At 40.2% G+C, this 18,193-nt stretch overlaps 1 protein-coding gene and 1 long non-coding RNA gene across 3 annotated transcripts in view; one reads left to right on the plus strand and one right to left on the minus strand.

The window, feature by feature from the left end:
- LOC149975859 (uncharacterized) overlaps positions 1-18,193 on the plus strand; it is a 944,026-nt gene that overhangs the window by 844,543 nt on the left and 81,290 nt on the right. The gene's annotated exons all lie outside the window — the stretch shown is intronic.
- LOC110493884 (vesicle-associated membrane protein-associated protein B) overlaps positions 11,007-18,193 on the minus strand; it is a 41,605-nt gene continuing 34,418 nt past the window's right edge. For both annotated transcript variants that reach the window (XM_021568444.3, XM_090205046.1), the window contains exons 3-6: positions 16,998-17,101; positions 15,870-15,950; positions 14,762-14,944; positions 11,007-14,216 (exon numbers count right to left, since the gene is read on the minus strand). In XM_021568444.3, coding sequence (XP_021424119.3) covers positions 14,061-14,216; positions 14,762-14,944; positions 15,870-15,950; positions 16,998-17,101 — 524 coding nt within the window. In that variant the 3' untranslated portion in view covers positions 11,007-14,060. The remainder of the gene's footprint in view (positions 14,217-14,761; positions 14,945-15,869; positions 15,951-16,997; positions 17,102-18,193) is intronic.

Genomic DNA, 18,193 nt, shown 5'->3' on the forward strand with positions numbered 1-18,193 from the left:
GAATTAATCTCCCAGTGTCTCGTGGAAAGGAGACTGAGACAGGTTTTCCTCTATGTAAAAAAAAAAGTGTCCATTACTAAATACAAATCCTAACACAAAAACATGGTAGGAAAAAATAGGTTTACAAAATATGAAAAGTGGATGCTAGTTAGACATGATGGAGCTAAATTACTTTTAACCATATGGACATAGATGCAAAGTTCGATAATAGTCCAATTCAGCTTCAAAACAGATTCTGCCAAGAGAGATTCTGGTCCAAAAAGCTCCATTCCGTTTCTTTTTTTTATCCTGAAAAACTCCCCAAGCATACTGTATCCATAACATAATGCAGCCACCATTATGCTTGAAAATATTGGGAGTGGTACTCCTTAATGTGTTGTATTGGATTTGCCCCAAACATAACACTTTGTTTTCAGGACAAAAAAAGTGAATTGCTTTGCCTCATTTTTTGCAGTATTACCTTGGTGCCTTGTTTGCAAACAGGGGTGGCAGGTAGCCTAGGGGTTAGAGCGTTCGGCTGGATAGAATCCCTGAGCTGATGAGGTAAAAATGTGTTGTTCTGCCCCTGAACAAGGCAGTTAACCCACTGTTCCTCGGTAGGCTGTCATTGTAAATAAGAATTTGTTCTTAACTGACTTGCCTAGTAAATAAACAGGATGCATTTTTTTGAATATTTTTATTCTGTACAGGCTTCCTTCTTTTCACTCAATTAGGTTAGTATTGTTGAGTAACTACAATGTTGTTGATCCATCCTCAGTTTTCTCCTATCACAGCCATTAAACTATTGACATTTCAGCTTTTAATTTTGTATTAATTTGTAGACATTTTGAAAAACATAATTCCACTTTGACATTATGACATTATGGGGTATGTGTCTATGCCAGTGACAAAACATCTCAATTTAATACATTTTAAAAAATCAGGCTGTAACTCAACAAAATGGGGAAAAAGTCAAGGGGTGTGAATACTTTCTGAAGGCACTGTATTAATTGGTGGATGCCCATCATCCATTTCGTATGATCTGTTACGAATTTGGAATATATATGATGTGATACCAATTAAATTAGTTGTGGCTAAATGTAGCTTGATGGCTAGGTGGCTAATGATAAAGTTAGCTAGATGGCTAACGTTAGCTAAGCTAGGGGTTAAGGTTAGGGTTAGCTAACATGCTAAGTAGGTGTAAAGTTGCTAATTAGCTAAAATTGTCCATGATGAGATTTGAACATGCAACCTTTGGGTTGCTAGATGTTTGCATTATACACCCACCTCACTAAAATGCTTGCCTCAAGTAACCTTTTGTCTTGTGTAACCTACCAAACGTAATACATCATTCTAATTTGAGTGTCCAGGATTTACGTTTACTATGTTACGTCTAGTCTATGAGACCAGGATGCCATCCTTGCAAGTTAAAAGGTCATACAATTTAAATTCTGTAAAAAGGCACGGCATTTCATAAACTTTAATGTGGGAAAGTTTATATGCTTCAGTTTTCTGGCATATGACTGGTTTCACATTTCTCTCCAGCGATTTTAAGGTTAAATAGATATAAAAGTTACATTTAAATGTGCCTTATTCAACTGATTACTCATTTATCAAGCTCTAATTAAGTTATAAATTACAGTGCATGGAGAATGTTGTTATCTCAATCAGAAAAAATCTAGTAGATGCTTTTTCCACTTGGAACCAGTAGGTTCGCTAGACCTTATTCATGGTTTCCTCACAGGTAAATGTGGTTGAATTATTAGTTAAGTCAAGGTCAGAATACAGCGTATCTCTAGATACCTCTGCAACACCTTCATTTATTTGATCCCCACCCCAAACAAATAGCTGGTGAATAGCAGGCTATTCTCATGCTTAACTTTAAGGTCAGAATACGGGTAGAGAAAAGTGCATAAAAAGGGAAGTACTGTATGTTCCATTTACGCACACTTAACTCGGGTCGGAATTCCACCAATAATGCAGTATATTTTCTAACAAACAAAGCACAAAAAAACAAGACCAATATTGACCAATACCTTCAAAGCACAAGCAACAGACATTCCAATCGACTTCAGGTTTTGCAAATCAGGAACTGGATATCATGGAGGAAACGCAAACTTGCGTCTTGTCAACAAGAAGAAAATATTCTCATTGGTCCTGATCTAATGTGTCCATTTTTGATAGGAAGAAAACCAGACATGACCAGTGCACTAATTAGACCCTAGTTCAGAATGCTTTTATACATTTTCCTCACAATGTTGGAGTGCCCACAAGCGTACTGCTGCCCAATATCCTCCAATATAACACTGGTGAACTCATTGTAGAGAGAAGACATACAAACCATATTTATTGTCATTGATTTACTAATTTTGATATTAAAAAGGAAGATATTGCTGTAATTATTGCATACGCGTGTCTGTTTTTATCTTTTATGTACAGTCTGTCCTTGGAGCTTCTTTCTCTTTTTAAATATTTGCACTAGATGTTTGTATTGATTAACCATTGAACTGCATGATAAATAATTTATATCATGATACATTAATGCCAAACTTTCAAAAGAAAAAAATTAAATTAATAATGAAATTAATAATTCGTCATAAATAATGATTTTGAAATGAGTCATAATCATTATTAATCATGTTTAATTTTCATGTCATATTCAATTATTAATCCTTAAGATAAAATAGTCACCTCAGTACTACAGTAAAGGTGGGATTCTTACATTAAAGAAGCTTTCCAAACAGTGGTCCAAGTTTGACTGCCCAGTTACTGGATAGGAGTGCTGCTATTTGAGAACTAACTGTCATATGGCTCATACATTAGGCATTGCTATGCATCTCCAACTTTTGGAGCATAACTCAGAGTAAAACACAGAGCAATATCTATTTTGATGCATTTGATTAGAATGCTCACAGTTAAGCCGGCCATTAACACAATGTACCCTCCTCAGCAGAAGTGGGAAATTGTGTAACTGCAGAGAGAATGAAGGACCATGTTGAGGATGAATTAAGGCACATCCTGTTTCCACAGGAAGCTGAACCTCAATACAGGGCATCCCCATAAGGTCACGATTGGTTGTTTACAAGGACGTTTAGCTAGCTCAATCGCAGTCAACAGGTTATGTGAGGGCTGTTGGTAATGCTTGTCTATGAAAGAAAAGCCTTGTTCTCTATGGGACCAAGTTTCCACTGTGAAGAGTCAAATTCACATGTTCAGATATAGGCTTGCGTTCATCGGGAGGGTCTGTTGAACAATCCCATGGGTGAATTTTTGTTTCTAGCCTCAACCTTTCTGCGGTTGTCACTCAAAAGCACATAACAGGCTTCAAGTGAGGTCTACCTTTCAGCCATGTAGTGGGGGGAGGGGTACATTCATTAATTGTTAATTGGACTAAGGTTAGAGTTATGGCTAGGGTTGAGGCCCTAATCCTAACTTCATGTCCATATTCCAGCTCAATACTAAACCTAGCCTTAACCCTAACCCTAGCTTCATATCAACTCCAAGCTCAATCCTAACTCTAACCATGACCCTAAACGTAACCTTTGCTTCGCTTCATCTCCATATCTTGGTTCAACCCTTCTGCCGATGTTACTCAAAATAACATTAACTCTAGGTCAGGCCATGTAGTGGGGGGAGGGGTACATTAATTTATTATTAATTGGATTAAGGTTAGGGTTGAGGCTAGAGGTCGACCGATTAATCGGAATGGCCGATTTAATTAAGGCCGATTTCAAGTTTTCATAACAATCGGAAATCGGTATTTTTGGGTGCCGATTTTACAGATTTTTTTTATACCTTTATTTAATCTTTATTTAACTACGCAAGTCAGTTAAAAACACATTCTTATTTTCAATGACGGCCTAGGAACGGTGGGTCAACTGCCTTGTTCAGGGGCAGAATGACAGATTTTCACCTTGTCAGCTCGGGGGATCCACTCTTGCAACCTTACAGTTAACTAGTCCATCTCTCTAACCACCTGCCTCTCATTGCACTCCACGAGGAGCCTGCCTGTTACGCAAATGCAGTAGAAGACAAGGTAAGTTGCTAGCTAGCATTAGACTTATCTTATAAAAAGCAATCAATCAATCATAATCACTAGTTATAACTACACATGGTTGATGATATTACTAGTTTATCTAGTGTGTCCTGCCCTGCGTTGCATATAATCGATGCAATGCTGGGGGATGATTTAACAAAAGCGCATTTGCGAAAGAAGCACAATCGTTGGACGACTGTACCTAACCATAAACACCAATGCCTTTCTTAAAATCAATACACAGAAGTATATATTTTTAAACCTGCATATTTAGCTAAAATAAATCCAGGTTAGCAGGCAATATTAACCAGGTGAAATTGTGTCACTTCTCTTGCTTTCATTGCACGCAGAGTCAGGGTATATGCAACAGTTTGGGCAGCCTGGCTCATTGCAAACTAATTTGCCCGAATTTTACGTAATTATGTCATAACATTGAAGGTTGTGCAATGTAACAAGAATATTTAGACTTAGGGATGCCACCCGTTAGATAAAATACCGAACGGTTCCGTATTTCACTGAAATAATAAACGACCATATTAATGACCAAAGGCTCGTATTTCTGTGTGCTATGTTATAATTAAGTCTATGATTTGATAGAGCAGTCTGACTGAGCGATGGTAGGCAGCAGCAGGCTCGTAAGCATTCATTCAAACTGCACTTTCGTGCGTTTTGCCAGCAGCTCTTCGCAAGCACAGCGCTGTTTATGACTTCAAGCCTATCAGCCTAATGGCTGGTGTAACCGATGTGAAATGGCTAGCTAGTTAGCGGGATGCGCACTAATATCGTTTCAAACGTCACTCGCTCTTAGACTTGGAGTAGTTATTCCCCTTGCTCTGCAAGGACCGCGGCTTTTGTGGAGCGATGGGTAACGCTGCTTCAAGTGTGGCTGTTGTCGATGTGTTCTTGGATCGAGCCCAGGTAGGGGCGAGGAGAGGGACGGAAGCTATACTGTTACACTGGCAATACTATAGTGCCTATAAGAACATCCAATAGTCAAAGGTATATGAAATACAAATGATATAGAGAGAAATAGTCCTATAAATACTATATTAACTACAACCTAAAACCTCTTACATTGGAATATTGAAGTCTCGTGTTAAAAGGAATCACCAACTTTCATATGTTCTCATGTTGAGCAAGGAACTCAAACGTTAGCTTTTTTTTACATGGCACATATTGTACTTTTGCTTCTCCAACACTTTATTTTTGCATTATTTAAACCAAATTGAACATGTTTCATTATTTATTTGAGGCTAAATTTATTTTCATTGATTTATTATATTAAGTTAAAATAAGTGTTCATTCAGTATTGTTAAAAAATTGTCCGATTAGTCAGTATCTGCTTTTTTTGGTCCTCCAATAATCGGTATCGGAGTTGAAAATTCATAATCAGACGACCTCTAGTTGAGGCCCTAACCCTAACTTCATGTCCACTCCAAGCTCAACCCTAACCTTAACTCTAGCTTCATGTCCCCATCCCAGCACAACCCGAAACCTAGCCTCTAGCCTCAACCCCAACTCTAGCTTCATGTCCACTCCCAGCTCAACCCAAAACCTAGCCCCAACCCTAGTTTCATATCAACTCCTGGCTCAACCCTTACCCTCACTTCATCTCAACATCTTGGCTTAACCCTAACCATAACCCTAACCCTGTCTTTCTGTCTGAGTTCATATGTCTGTCTGTCGAGAGATAGGACAGAGAGAGACAGAAGAGAGAGAGGGAGGGAGGGAGAATAGGGTGTCCTGTCTGTGATTCCTTTCTCTATTGGCTCCCGAGCGGCGCAGCGGTCTAAGGCGCTGCAACTCAGTGCTTGAGGCGTCACTACAGACACCCCGGTTTGATTCCAAATTGTATCACAACAGGCCGTGATTGAGAGTGCCATAGGGCGCGGCACACAATTGGCCCAGCATTGTCTGGGTTTGGCCGATATAGATCGCCATTGTAAAAAAGAATTTGTTCTTAACTGACTTGCCTACACTAGTTAAAAAGGTTAAATATATCAAATAAACAATATTTCCATATTGTGATGCTAATCTTCCCCCATTGAATGCAATGTATTCACTTAGGCATCAACCCTGTGACACTTACATTTTCCCATTGACTGCAATGTATTGACAGACACGTCAACCGTGACATCTTTTCCTATTGACATAAGCAACAACACTGTGATAGTCATCTTCCACCCATTGAATGCAATGTACTCACTTAGGCATCAACCCTGTGACACTCATCTTTTCTGAAAATGAACATTGACGGTCAGAGGCCGGGTGCTATACAATCATCCTACTCCAACTATTGACAGGGATAATGTGGCATTTCTTATTTGTCAGTATGAATGAATGGATAAAATTAGTGGGTCCTGCCTTGATGAATATATAAGCTATAATCTTAAATTATTATTTGGAATGAACTGATAGTTAAAGCACTCATTGTCCGGGAATGACATGCTAGCTAGTATCTGCACCTGCTAGCTAGCAGCATATCTACTTGTTGTAACTAGTTAGCCATCTAGCTACATTACTAAGGTTTCTGTGTTCGAAATTGGGAGTAAATGTACAGCTATCATTGATGGTATCATGTTTCTATAACTAGATAGATTACAACAACAAAAAATATTTACTTGACAGCAGTTTGTTGGACAGAGATCTCTCTCCAGCTGTCTACTAAGTTACCTTAGTTGCGGAGAACGTGATCAGCAGAGAAGGATAGTACATAGGTTTTGATTGCTTCACAGTTTACTACTCTGCGATGTTTGCATTTCCAGCTAGCGAACATAAAAGTACGTTTATTATTTTTTTTTTTGCCAACAAACGGAAATGTGTTCAGAAGAAATACATATACACAATATGAAGAAAAAAAACAGCTCCTCCAATAACAGAGATCAATCATCTTGAAAACTAAAGCAGATAGCTTGCTACAGCCCACCGCCTATTAGACTGTCTGAATGAGAAAGACTATACACCATAGAGAATGCACTATGTTCCTATTAATTTAACTATGGGTCAGACGAACTCTAAATAATTGTTTGCAAAACGTTCCTCTCTCCGAACTTAATGTTGAAAATCTTAAATTCTTCTCACTATTCGCCTCTATCCATATAATTTATAGATACTGTGACGATTATCATTTTGGTTGGTAGTTGACCTGTCCATTTATATTATTGTTAAGTCAGCATTAGAATAATAAAATAGGACGACTGTAGCTGTTCTGTGAAAGAACGGACAAAAGATGGTAGCTGGCTCCGCTGGTGCAGAAAAAGTCGAAGAGGAGAAAAGAGGCATATAAGGTACTTCCAAAGGCAACATACTGTTCTGATTAACTCCCGTCAGAATAGTGATGGTGGCTGCTAGCCCCATGAGGTAATCTTTCGGGTTTGAGCAAGTGTACTCCAGTCTTGGATTGAGAATCTAACGAAAAACCGAGAGAGGGCGGGATAGAGAAAAGATGACTGATATTTATCAGAACACTAATGTGCAGGGTCTGTCATTAAATGGACTCTAAAGCCTCCTAAATCCATGTTCCACCACTGGGCCAATAACAACAAATGGATCCACCCTGGTTGTGTACGGGTTTGGCTGAGTGGAGGGTGGTGATGTTTGAGGAAGGGCAGAAGAGGGGGGGGAACGAACGCTTTTTCATCAATCTGTTTGCGGTTTCTGTTGCACGTCATAAAAACAGAGCGGCGGGCAAGGGCAAATTACGGGCCAAACTGTTTGCAATCAAGGCAGTGGCTCGTTAAAGGCATCATTAAACATATATATTTTTTTTTTAAACAACATTTTTGAACAGATTCCCATTTGGTGAAACAGCGGCGCCCCGAATGCTTCCAGGTACATGTGTCATTGTGTCCAATGTTGGCTGCAGAGTTTGTTGAGAGGTTGATTTAGGATGAAAGCTTAGCAAAACCAGAACTCCATTGTGATGCCATTGTAACTGTCAAACTGATGCGCAATGCCATCTAAAAATGTGTTCAGACATTCAATTTTCTGGAGAGGTTCACCAACTGGGGGAAAGTTTGGATTCTGAAGTGGGGTCTCAGATAAGTCTCATACTTTCTGCATTACTACAGGAAAAGAATGCTCCTTAAAATAAGTGGAAAAAAGACAAAACAATGCTGAGGTTTTCTTTCAGCAAAACAGGGTTTCCAAACTTCCAAACCTCAACCATTTCAGTGGGTTTGTCTTACTAATGCCCTCGTAAGAGAATACTTCATCCCGTCTTTTGATTGTAGACTACTGAGAAAAATGTGCAACAAGGGCCAACAATACTGAAATTGTTTTTGTAGCATCTCACATATTCATTATGGTTGGCAGCCTTTAATCCTCTATATGCAGCAGAGGCCATACATTAACCCTTACAACAAAGCCAAAGTAGTGAAAAGCTTTACGTCACTGTTTGCATCAATGACTTCCTCTCTCACACTTTCAAGCTCAGTTAAAAAAGAAAATCCAATTATTTTTGTGCGTATATGAGCTACAGCTTCCCATAAAAATATGTATGTTAGCTTCTCTGGCTCGGAGAATGCATTCCTATTATAAAATGTAAACTCCTTTCCTCGTTGAAACAAATGAAGAAAGTGCAGTGTTCGACCACAGAGCTGCTGCACTAGGCGTACTCTACTCGTCTCATTGGTTGCCAGGAGCAGGGTCTTGTATATCATGACCTAATGTTCATCTGGAAAAATGGAAGAGAAACCCTCAGTAAGTTACTCTCAACAAATCTATTAGGTCCCACTAGTCAACAAGCCAGTACTGTTGTCTCTGATTGAGAAACAAGATCAACCTTTGTGGATTGAAGGACCCCTAAAATAGCAATCTATTGTGAGGGCTCTGTTACTGTTAATGTTACTGGAGAAAGCTTCAGCACAAAGAACTTAACATGGTCTTTACTTGACCATATTTACAGGTTGAAATGGGTTGTATGTATGCAATCTGTTTCTTTGTCAAAATATTTCTGCCTTGAGGGCCGTTCAAAATGTTCACGGTTAAGCTTACAGGTCTGCAAGGAAAAACAAATAAAAGCTGAACATATGCTAGTTTATTTGTTGCTCAAGCTGTTGGAAGCAGGATTATTTTCTCCATGAATTTGAGCAAAAGTTAAACAATAGTCCGTTCTTTGCCAACACTAATTATGGTATACAGTTAACACCAAGAAACTTATTTGATGGGGAATAAGTGTGCTTGATGCAGAGTTGAGAGATAGTGAGTCAGTTTAAATGCACATGAATCATTCGATATTATACCAATAGTCCTATAAACACTACTCTGATTTACTTAATCGGTGAGGTCAAAATCAAAGTAAGAATAACAGCTGGTTTTCTGAGCAATCTTTTGAATTATTAAGACATGTAAATGGCTTAATCGGAATTCCAGAGGTGTATTTAATCTGTGCATGTGCCAGCACCGGTAGTGTAAGCCTTCTTCTTATGTGTGAGCGAAGTGAGTTTTGAAACATTTTAAGTATGCATCTTAGAAATAGTTTTCGCATACAAACTTTATATGTCCAAACTCAGAATCATATAGGCTTCGCAAAAAAAAAAAAACGTAAGTAGAATGTTTATTTTAATTGCCGATTTTCAGCTATTATTTCATCAGCCGGATTTCAGATGTATTCATATAAACAGGATTATTAGTGAATTGGTTGTTCTTGCAAAGCATGTAAACATTTTAAACAAACTTATCATAAATCTGACTATCCATGTAATCTTACGCAGTGTTGTTGAAGTCACAACCCTCGAGGGGGAGGATAACCATTAAACTGGAGCACAAGTGGATACAGTCCTGATCTGCAACACACCTCATTGTCTCATCCTACAGAGGATACATTTTCTTGGAGGACAGTTACATCTGTATAACCTTAATCTTTCTTGTTTGAATATTATTAAATATAAATTGCGTCAGCAAGCTACCTAGAGTTTTGCTTAGGGGTTTCGACATTAGCACAACCTAATTTGGGATTGAGATAATTCAGGCCTAAAAGGCAATTTAGCCATAGACGGGCACTTTCTGGGAACCACTCTGTCAGTCTGCCAGCATTCAAATAGCCATGCTGTACACTGCAACTTACCCAATCAAGGGCCAAAACTCTGAACATCTGTGGTCACGGTGGGTAAAAACCGTCTGTAGTGTTTCATCCACCAGACTAGCATAAGGTCAGAGTCTGTGAGGACTTATTGGAAACCATCCATTTCCTCCTAAATCTCTATGACAAGTATTCTGGTGTAAATTCCTCCTTTAAGTGTATATAAACATTTCAATGGAAAATTGTCACATCAACCCCGTGGCAATGCTAAGGGGTATTTCTGATTTCCACTTTCAGGTACATCGCATGCGGTCGATTATCATTATCACAGTTGAGAACATTCCTTTGTGATTTTTCTTGGAAATTACACAATTCCCAAGCTGAATAGAAACACTTAAATTAATAAGGGGTAATTTCAACAACGGTGTCTCCAGATGTACCTAAACCCCACCAACTTAAACTCCACAGTTGCTACAGACTCCAGGTGCACCTCAGAGGACGTCCTGAGAGCACACTTCACTGAACTCATGCTTAACTACCGAAAGCTCAAGTGCTGACAGAAAGTTTGCAGGGTGTTAAAGATACAATATGAATAAAACAACTTCTTATTTAACACACTTTAAAGGCCAAGTGGTCATTAATTACCAGAAGGAAACCTTATTTTCAAAGTAAAAAATAAATTAACCGCAGCCAAATAAAGCAAAAATGAACAAGCTCACTAATGTAGCCATAGATATCAGTGGTGATGTATTGGCTGCGAGGGGAATGCTAATTTCAGATGCTGACATTTCCCCCTCTCAAATATTTAAGAAATTATTTGACATTTGAAACATTTGAACTGACTTGTGACAACCTAATGTGTTAGCTAGATGAAACCTGTCAACAGGGCTGTATTGTACTCATCTTCCTCAGTCAGATGGAGTATGGGCCGGATGGCTCGTTGAACAAAGTGGAAATAACTTCACACAATTTGGTAGAGGGTTTATTCATTGAATTTATTAAGATGCTACATAGTCCAACAAGGTTGGTTTTTATACACCATAGACTACTTGACTAGGAATATGCATTTTTCTTAGATATTTATATACATACAAAACAGTTGCCTGACTGTTTACATCGATCACGGTGATGGTCAGATACTCCAGGACAGGTCAATTGTAGTGTTTCCACAACTCCTGGGATGGTAGCCTGGTTAACGCGTGACTCACGTGACTACACAGCGAGCTGTGACTCACGGTCAGGAAGACTTAGCTCAGGCCTGTTCTGCCCTCTCCCTAAGCAGCAAGTTATCCTTCACTCCGCTCACACGTAGATAGATACAGTAGGTTACACTCTCTCGCTTTCCTCAACTCTATACCTCCATCTGCAAGTTATCCATTCTTTAATCCGTAATAGGCAACAGTGAGATGAAATAAATTGAGTGTATGACATGAATCCTGTTAAGGACAAAATGTTTAAATAGTAAAGAATGGTCCCTTCAGGATATAGCTTTCGTGTGCTTTCATTTTTTGTGTGAGTTAAACGCAGTGAGTTGGCTAACTAACAAAACAGTTACATTGATAGATACTGGGAAAAAGCATTCTTGAGAATATAGTGCATTCAAATTAACATGACTTCAGTGCAGTGATGGGTATAACAGTTCAATGAGAAACAAATAAACAAGCATCAAAACCTATTGATGATGACTGTAGTGGGGCTGATGAAGACAATGACCATATAGTTGGAGAAGTGTTCTTTAAGAGTTAAGTGGACTGTCACAGCACGGTGAACAGACAGCATAAACCATTCAAATGATGACTCACATACATTTGCCTGACAAGATCAACAAATGTATGGGCTTGGAGTAGGAAAAAACCCGACAAAACAAAAAAGAAGAAACAGACCAATATCCCTGACATACGACTCACAGGCCTAAATCTGACAGCAGTATTGCACATTACTTTTGGTTTAGACCTCACCAAAACTAATTCACTTCTACATGCACCTTTTCTCCCATTTCGTCACTTCCTTCCTGCCATAGAATAACTTACCAATAGCGGTCACAAGGCAAAAGGCTTACATCCAGTAACCCAGTCCCAACCGACCCGGAGTTCATTTAGCTGCATTATTTTTTAAATAATGCCTCAATCCCTACAAAAAACAACAACTTTCAAATCATAAAAACGCTACAAAAAAACAACAATAATAATAATAATAATAATAATCTGAAGATTGAGTTGTGCAAACCTACAGCTGAAAAGAAACATCACAATGATAAAAGCAATTCAATTAAATAAAAAATGTCCCAAAAAAGTAATAATCTTTTATGGACGCATGCAATCAAGAATCTACTTCCAACTTGGGTATTTGCAATCAAAGGGGAGGGGTAATGTTCTCACTTGGACAAACATAAGGGGGAGGGGGGGGGGGGTTGCTGTATCGATTAAGGGTATTCCCCAATCACCGGTCTATGCAAAGCCTGATTGGAGGAGTCAGTTTGGTTGACAATAGCCCTGTGTGTATTGGTTTACAAGGATCCCCATTAGCTTTTGCCAAAGCAGCAGCTATTCCTCTTTGCCAGAAGCCGAAGGCATACTCAGTGTAAAGAATCGATAGTAACCCTCTAGTAAAGTGATGCAAGGTGCGCAGCACTCTTTTTGGCTCACCTCCTGTAGAAAATGATTGACAGAGATGCTTCAGAAATAGGTGGGGTTACCTACTTTCTGAAGCATCTCTGTCAATCATTTTCTACAGGAGGTGAGCCAAAAAGAGTGCTGCGCACCTTGCATCACTTTACTAGAGGGTTACTATCGATTCTTTACACTGAGTATGCCTCTGGCCTCTGGGAAAAATAAACAATATGTGAAAAGGACATTCACACAACGCAAACTGACTCAACTGCACCCACCGGTGTTTAGAAAATCCTTTGCTTTGAATTACTATCAATAGCTAGGTTTCCATCCAATTGGCGACAGATAATCATGCGAATATTCTAAAATCGGCATAAAAAAAATTATGCTCATTTTCCCACCAGAGATGTTTCCATCAAATTGACGGATAAAAGGCTGTGCTGATGACATAGGGCACATAAAAATAACTTTTGCAGTTAAATTCCCCATGTACCGAATATACTGTACATATATATATTTTTTAATAGGTTTCCATCGCATTTTCAAATCTACTGATGGTTTTGTCACAAAAACTGTTGGGTTACATAGCCTAGCGAATGTGCCCACTCTGGTCTTGGCACGTGCAGTCTAGCCAAAATCTTGCAGATACAGTGTGGGTAAAGCTTACTACATGATGAGATTATTATGGACAAAAGAGCAAGATTATTTTTGTCATACGGCAGCCAAGCATCAATGATCATGTCACCAGAATAAGACCCCCTCTATTTATTGGAAAGGAGCATCAAGCTCATCACCTTGCACTTTCACCACCCTGTGAAGTTCATCATAACTTATTTCATCTGTAGCCTAATAAACTGAATGCTTTCCCGAGTCATAGTCGGAGGACCACATACTAGATCATCGAGTGACTCCAAGTTTACTTCGAAATGATGGTTATTATATCAATATTTGTGCATAAAGGCATCTCCACCACCTTCTCACTGACACAAAAAGATCCCACCTTGTCTAGTGTATTTTGGTTTGTCGACATTTGGAAAGTTTACCGACAAATTTGCTGTTTCCATCCGGCTTGTCGTGACACTTATCCAACGTACTTTACTCGCATAAAAAAAGTTGGATGGAAACCTGGTTAATGATCTGCATTTTTCTTCCTCCTACTCGTCATCTTGTATCGGTGGTGCAAGTATTTGGGAGGAAGGCCAGAATGATTATGCTTTTTTAACTCTCTCGTTGGTTTGTTCATAACATGATGGATTTTTTTTTTTGTATCTCCTTTTTTTATTAGTACATAAGTGAACGATTTCAAAACTTCCCCATTGACATGGCATTTCTGAATACCAAAAATCCCAAATCCGTCATTTGTTTCAATCCCCCGAAAGCATGCAGTTGGCCGTCTCTCGCTTGCCACTTGCTCTTACAAGACCAACTTGCCGATAATGACTCCGACCATGAAGAAGAGCACGATGAGGGCCACCGTGCGCAGGCTCAGCCCCTCCTCTTTCACCATGGAGTGGGAGGAGTGCTGGGAGGACATCATGCTGCTCTTCCTCATCCGCAGGCCATCGTCTTCCTGGAAAGGGGGGGCAGAGAGAGAGGAAAAGAGCGAGAGGGGGACAGATATGGGGAGGTGGGGGTAGAGGTAGATATGGAGAAAGAGAAAAAAATATATAGAAAGAGAGAAAGAGGGGGGGAATGACCATCAGTATTATCCTCATCCTAAATCGTCACCAAAGCCCCTTTGGACTCCGCCAAGCGCCAGCTTTTAACACACTTCATTTCCCAACAGCGGGTGGGGGTCTCTGTTAGTTTAATCTGAGCCCCGGGACGGGAGCTGCCAAGAGCCATTCCGCCTCTGGCACTACTTAAAAGGGGAGGTGGCGGGCGCCGGGAAGTGGGTTGCTTCTGAGTCAGACTCGTCGCCTTTCCTCTTTAAAGAGGCAATCTGGGATTGAGTCATACATTTTTAACTCTTAAATTATTGATACATAGCCATTGATGGAGTCATTGCATCCATATCCCGGTCAGTGAATTTGATAGGGGTTACTTATCCAGCCACATCCCAAATGGCAACCTTTTCCCTACAAAGGGGGGCATTTGGGACACAGGATAACTTACCCTGATCTGTTTATTCTCTTCCCGTAGCCGCTGTGCCTCCATCTGCAACCTCTTACACTCCTCCATGATCTTCTTCACCTCGCCATCGTCCAGGGTGGAGCTCATGGACTTCATGGACAGTGTGGATGACTCCGACTTGAGCAGGTTGGACGACATCATCTTGTTGGCGTCCAAGTCATGGTGCTGTGGGTGGAGGGGTAGAAGGGTTTAAGTTTATTTGAACATCTCGGTACATATGCAGAAACATACTTAAGATGTGATGTCATACAATTGGGAATCAATATGGAGAAGGTGAATGTTACAAACTGCATTTGGTAACTTCTTCAGCTGCAGGCCCGGCTGGTAGTGACTATAGTCATGACGTACACACGCACACAGGGAGGCAGGTGCACACAAGCGCACATAGAGGGGGAGCGCACACACACACACACACACACACACACACACACACACACACACACACACACACACCAAATCCACCCGGGGAGCTTCCAAAAAGAGATACATGGCTGGGAGCAGCAACGTTGTGCCACATAGTTTGGAGTGAAAATGGTAACCAGCTTTTGTATCTCGCTGTTCATAATTCACAAAAAAAACAGCCCAAGCACATTTTCCCCTTCATTTTGTTTATGGGGATTATATTTTCTGCTCATCCTGGGAGGAAATGATCTCCTAAGAGCCGAGTGTGGTTTGCAGAGTAATCAGAACAATAATAAACTGTGTGTGACAAGTGAGTGGCCCAGGGAACTATGGCTATGGCTGGGGCTTGGCAAGGGGAGCTCTGCCTCTTCTCCACGGCACATTGTCCCGATGACAGGCCGACAGGGATTTTCTCCACTCGACCTAATCACCAGTTGTACAGGCGTGTAATGGCTGAGGTGGAGAGAAAAATAAGTGTATGTGAGAGGCGGAAGAGGAAAGAGAGGATGACAGAAGGAGATAAGAACAGAGAGGAGCACTGAAAGAGGGAAGGAGAAAAGAGGGAGAAGCAATAAAGAGAAAGACCAAGGGAGGGAGATAGGAAGACAAAGAGAGACAAGTACATATAGAAACACTGCAAGAGAGAAGAAGACGGAGAGGGCGAGGTGAGAGAGACTATGGAACCCACCGTTTTCTCGTTCTCCGCTGGAAGCTCAAAGACACACCTCAGCTTGGAGTCCATCAGCTCCTCTGGCTTTGCCTCCTTCCACTGCAGACAGACATGGTGGAGAGAGACAGAGAGAAAATGGGGGTTAGAGTAGGGAGAGGTACAGCTGGGCCTGAGGTAGTGCCTGAAAAAGCATCTCCCCGTCTGCACCAACTGCCATATCCACAGGCCACAAATAAGAGAAACATGGAGGGAGAGAGAGACCACAGCCAAGACTTGTCAGCAATGGCAAGGGAAACCACACTGGACAGTGGTTTACCGGCAGTGAGATTTGTTTCCCATTGTTCTCCTCCACTTGTGTGAAGTGTTTATCTAACCTTTCTGTTCTGTCACAATCAAGAGGGCTTGACAAAAGCGTCGGCTTGATTTCAGGCTCGGTGGTGTCTAGTTTCTCACCATTCCTGTGTGTGTTTCTTAATCGCAATATGAAACCAAATTCTCAAGAGTCCTGTCATTGCAGAGAAAGCCCACAAGAGATTGATTAGGCCTACTACTGCATGCAAACAAGACTGAAAGACAGACAGATATTGTGTGAGAGAGAACAAGACCACACACAAAGCGGTGACAGTGAATATTGCATGCACTGTTTGTATGGTTTGTTGCTAGGTCTGGCCAAATGAAACTAGTTCAGACAGGACAAATCGTTCGGTTGAGGGTAAAAATTTGTTTGAATGGTAAAAAAATCTCACTTAAAAGGAATGTTTCCAGGCTGTGGGCCTAGGGTCACTGATCCGCTATCAATTCTTTGTCCTTATCTTCCTCAGGGTGTGACCTTAGAACCCAGATATCAGCCTAGCCCTATGGGGTGTGTGTGTGTGTGTGTGTGTGTGTGTGTGTGTGTGTGTGTGTGTGTGGTATGCACAATATATCAGTCATATTGGTATCAGCAGATAATTGTCAGGTATGCACAATATATTCGTTATATCGGTAGAAAATGATCAGGTATGGATGATATATCAGCCATAAGAGCGTATGTGGTCAGGTAAATATCTGTTATTATTATCAGCCCAGATTTTCATATTGGTGCATCTCTTCTCTAGTATGTGTGTGTGTGCGCGTGTGTGAGGACGGGTGATGGGACACACTCACCACTCCCTCCATGTCCGTCATTTCGGGGGGAGCCAACATGGACTGCACCATGAACTTGTGTTTGCTTTTCTCGTTGGGATCGTAGTCGAAAGGCTGCAGCATCACTGGAATACAGGGCACAGCAGAAAGACAAATACATTAACACAATTGTGTTCATTAGGTACCAAATGGAAGAAAACAGACAAAAAGGGGGGACTGCCTGGACCTATCCATTAAACACATATTTTGTTTAGAATTTTTAAACTTTTTCCTATGGTGTGCCCTAATGAAGACAACCTTCTGTAGGTCTATGAGTATTTGGGCAACAGAACGCCACTTTAGCTGAGTAGTGCGCATGTATGGAGCGATTTCAGTGCCAACAGAAATTGTATTTCAATTCCATAATTTTCATTTGTATTAGGATATTGAATTTGTAATGCACAAATTGAATTCATAAATGTTGCATTCAGTTTTAAAATTCAATTGAATATTTAAATTCCATATTTATATATTCAGTTTCAATATTCTATTGTCTGTGTATCAAGTTTACAAACGATCATGTTAAAACACTGACAGTCGGTGCCGTTTAAGATGAGGGATTTTTTTTCTTATTTCTAATACAGCAAATTGGATGACTATCATTCATATTCAATCCACCCAGCTCAATGTAACGTCGATAGGTTTCATGATACTTGACTCTAATTTGCCCTATACACATCATTAGGTTGCTACAATCTAGCCTACAAATGAAAGTTCATAATAAACAGCTCGAGAGCCAAATATTTGAGTAATCAAGGTGACAATGACACATTCAATACCGCCTTGCACACTATTGCCTGCATCTAGCTGATCTGGGGTGTAATCATTAGTCCAAACAGTTGCAAAAACTAAAACAAGTTTTTATTTAATTTTTTAAAGTTTCTATTCAACAAATTCAGATAGGTTCCTCACCATTTGCTTACAGTGACGAAACGTTTTGCAACAGAATCGGCGGAATGAATACACTCGCACACAGTTCACTTTCATAAGAGCCACATACAACAGCATCATCACTTTTGCTCTTTGTATAATTCCTTCCCGCATCTACACAATCTCCTCCTCTCACTTTTTTCCTTCACTTGTGGACTTCAGTGCATGACACAACAGCTGTCTGTGACCAGGAACAAAAACCTCTCCAAGCCAAACTTTCATTCCATAACTACTACACAGCCTACATT

The sequence above is a fragment of the Oncorhynchus mykiss genome, chromosome 17 (assembly GCF_057628025.1).
Source record: "Oncorhynchus mykiss isolate SJ-2025 chromosome 17, ASM5762802v1, whole genome shotgun sequence".
NCBI lineage: Eukaryota > Metazoa > Chordata > Actinopteri > Salmoniformes > Salmonidae > Oncorhynchus > Oncorhynchus mykiss.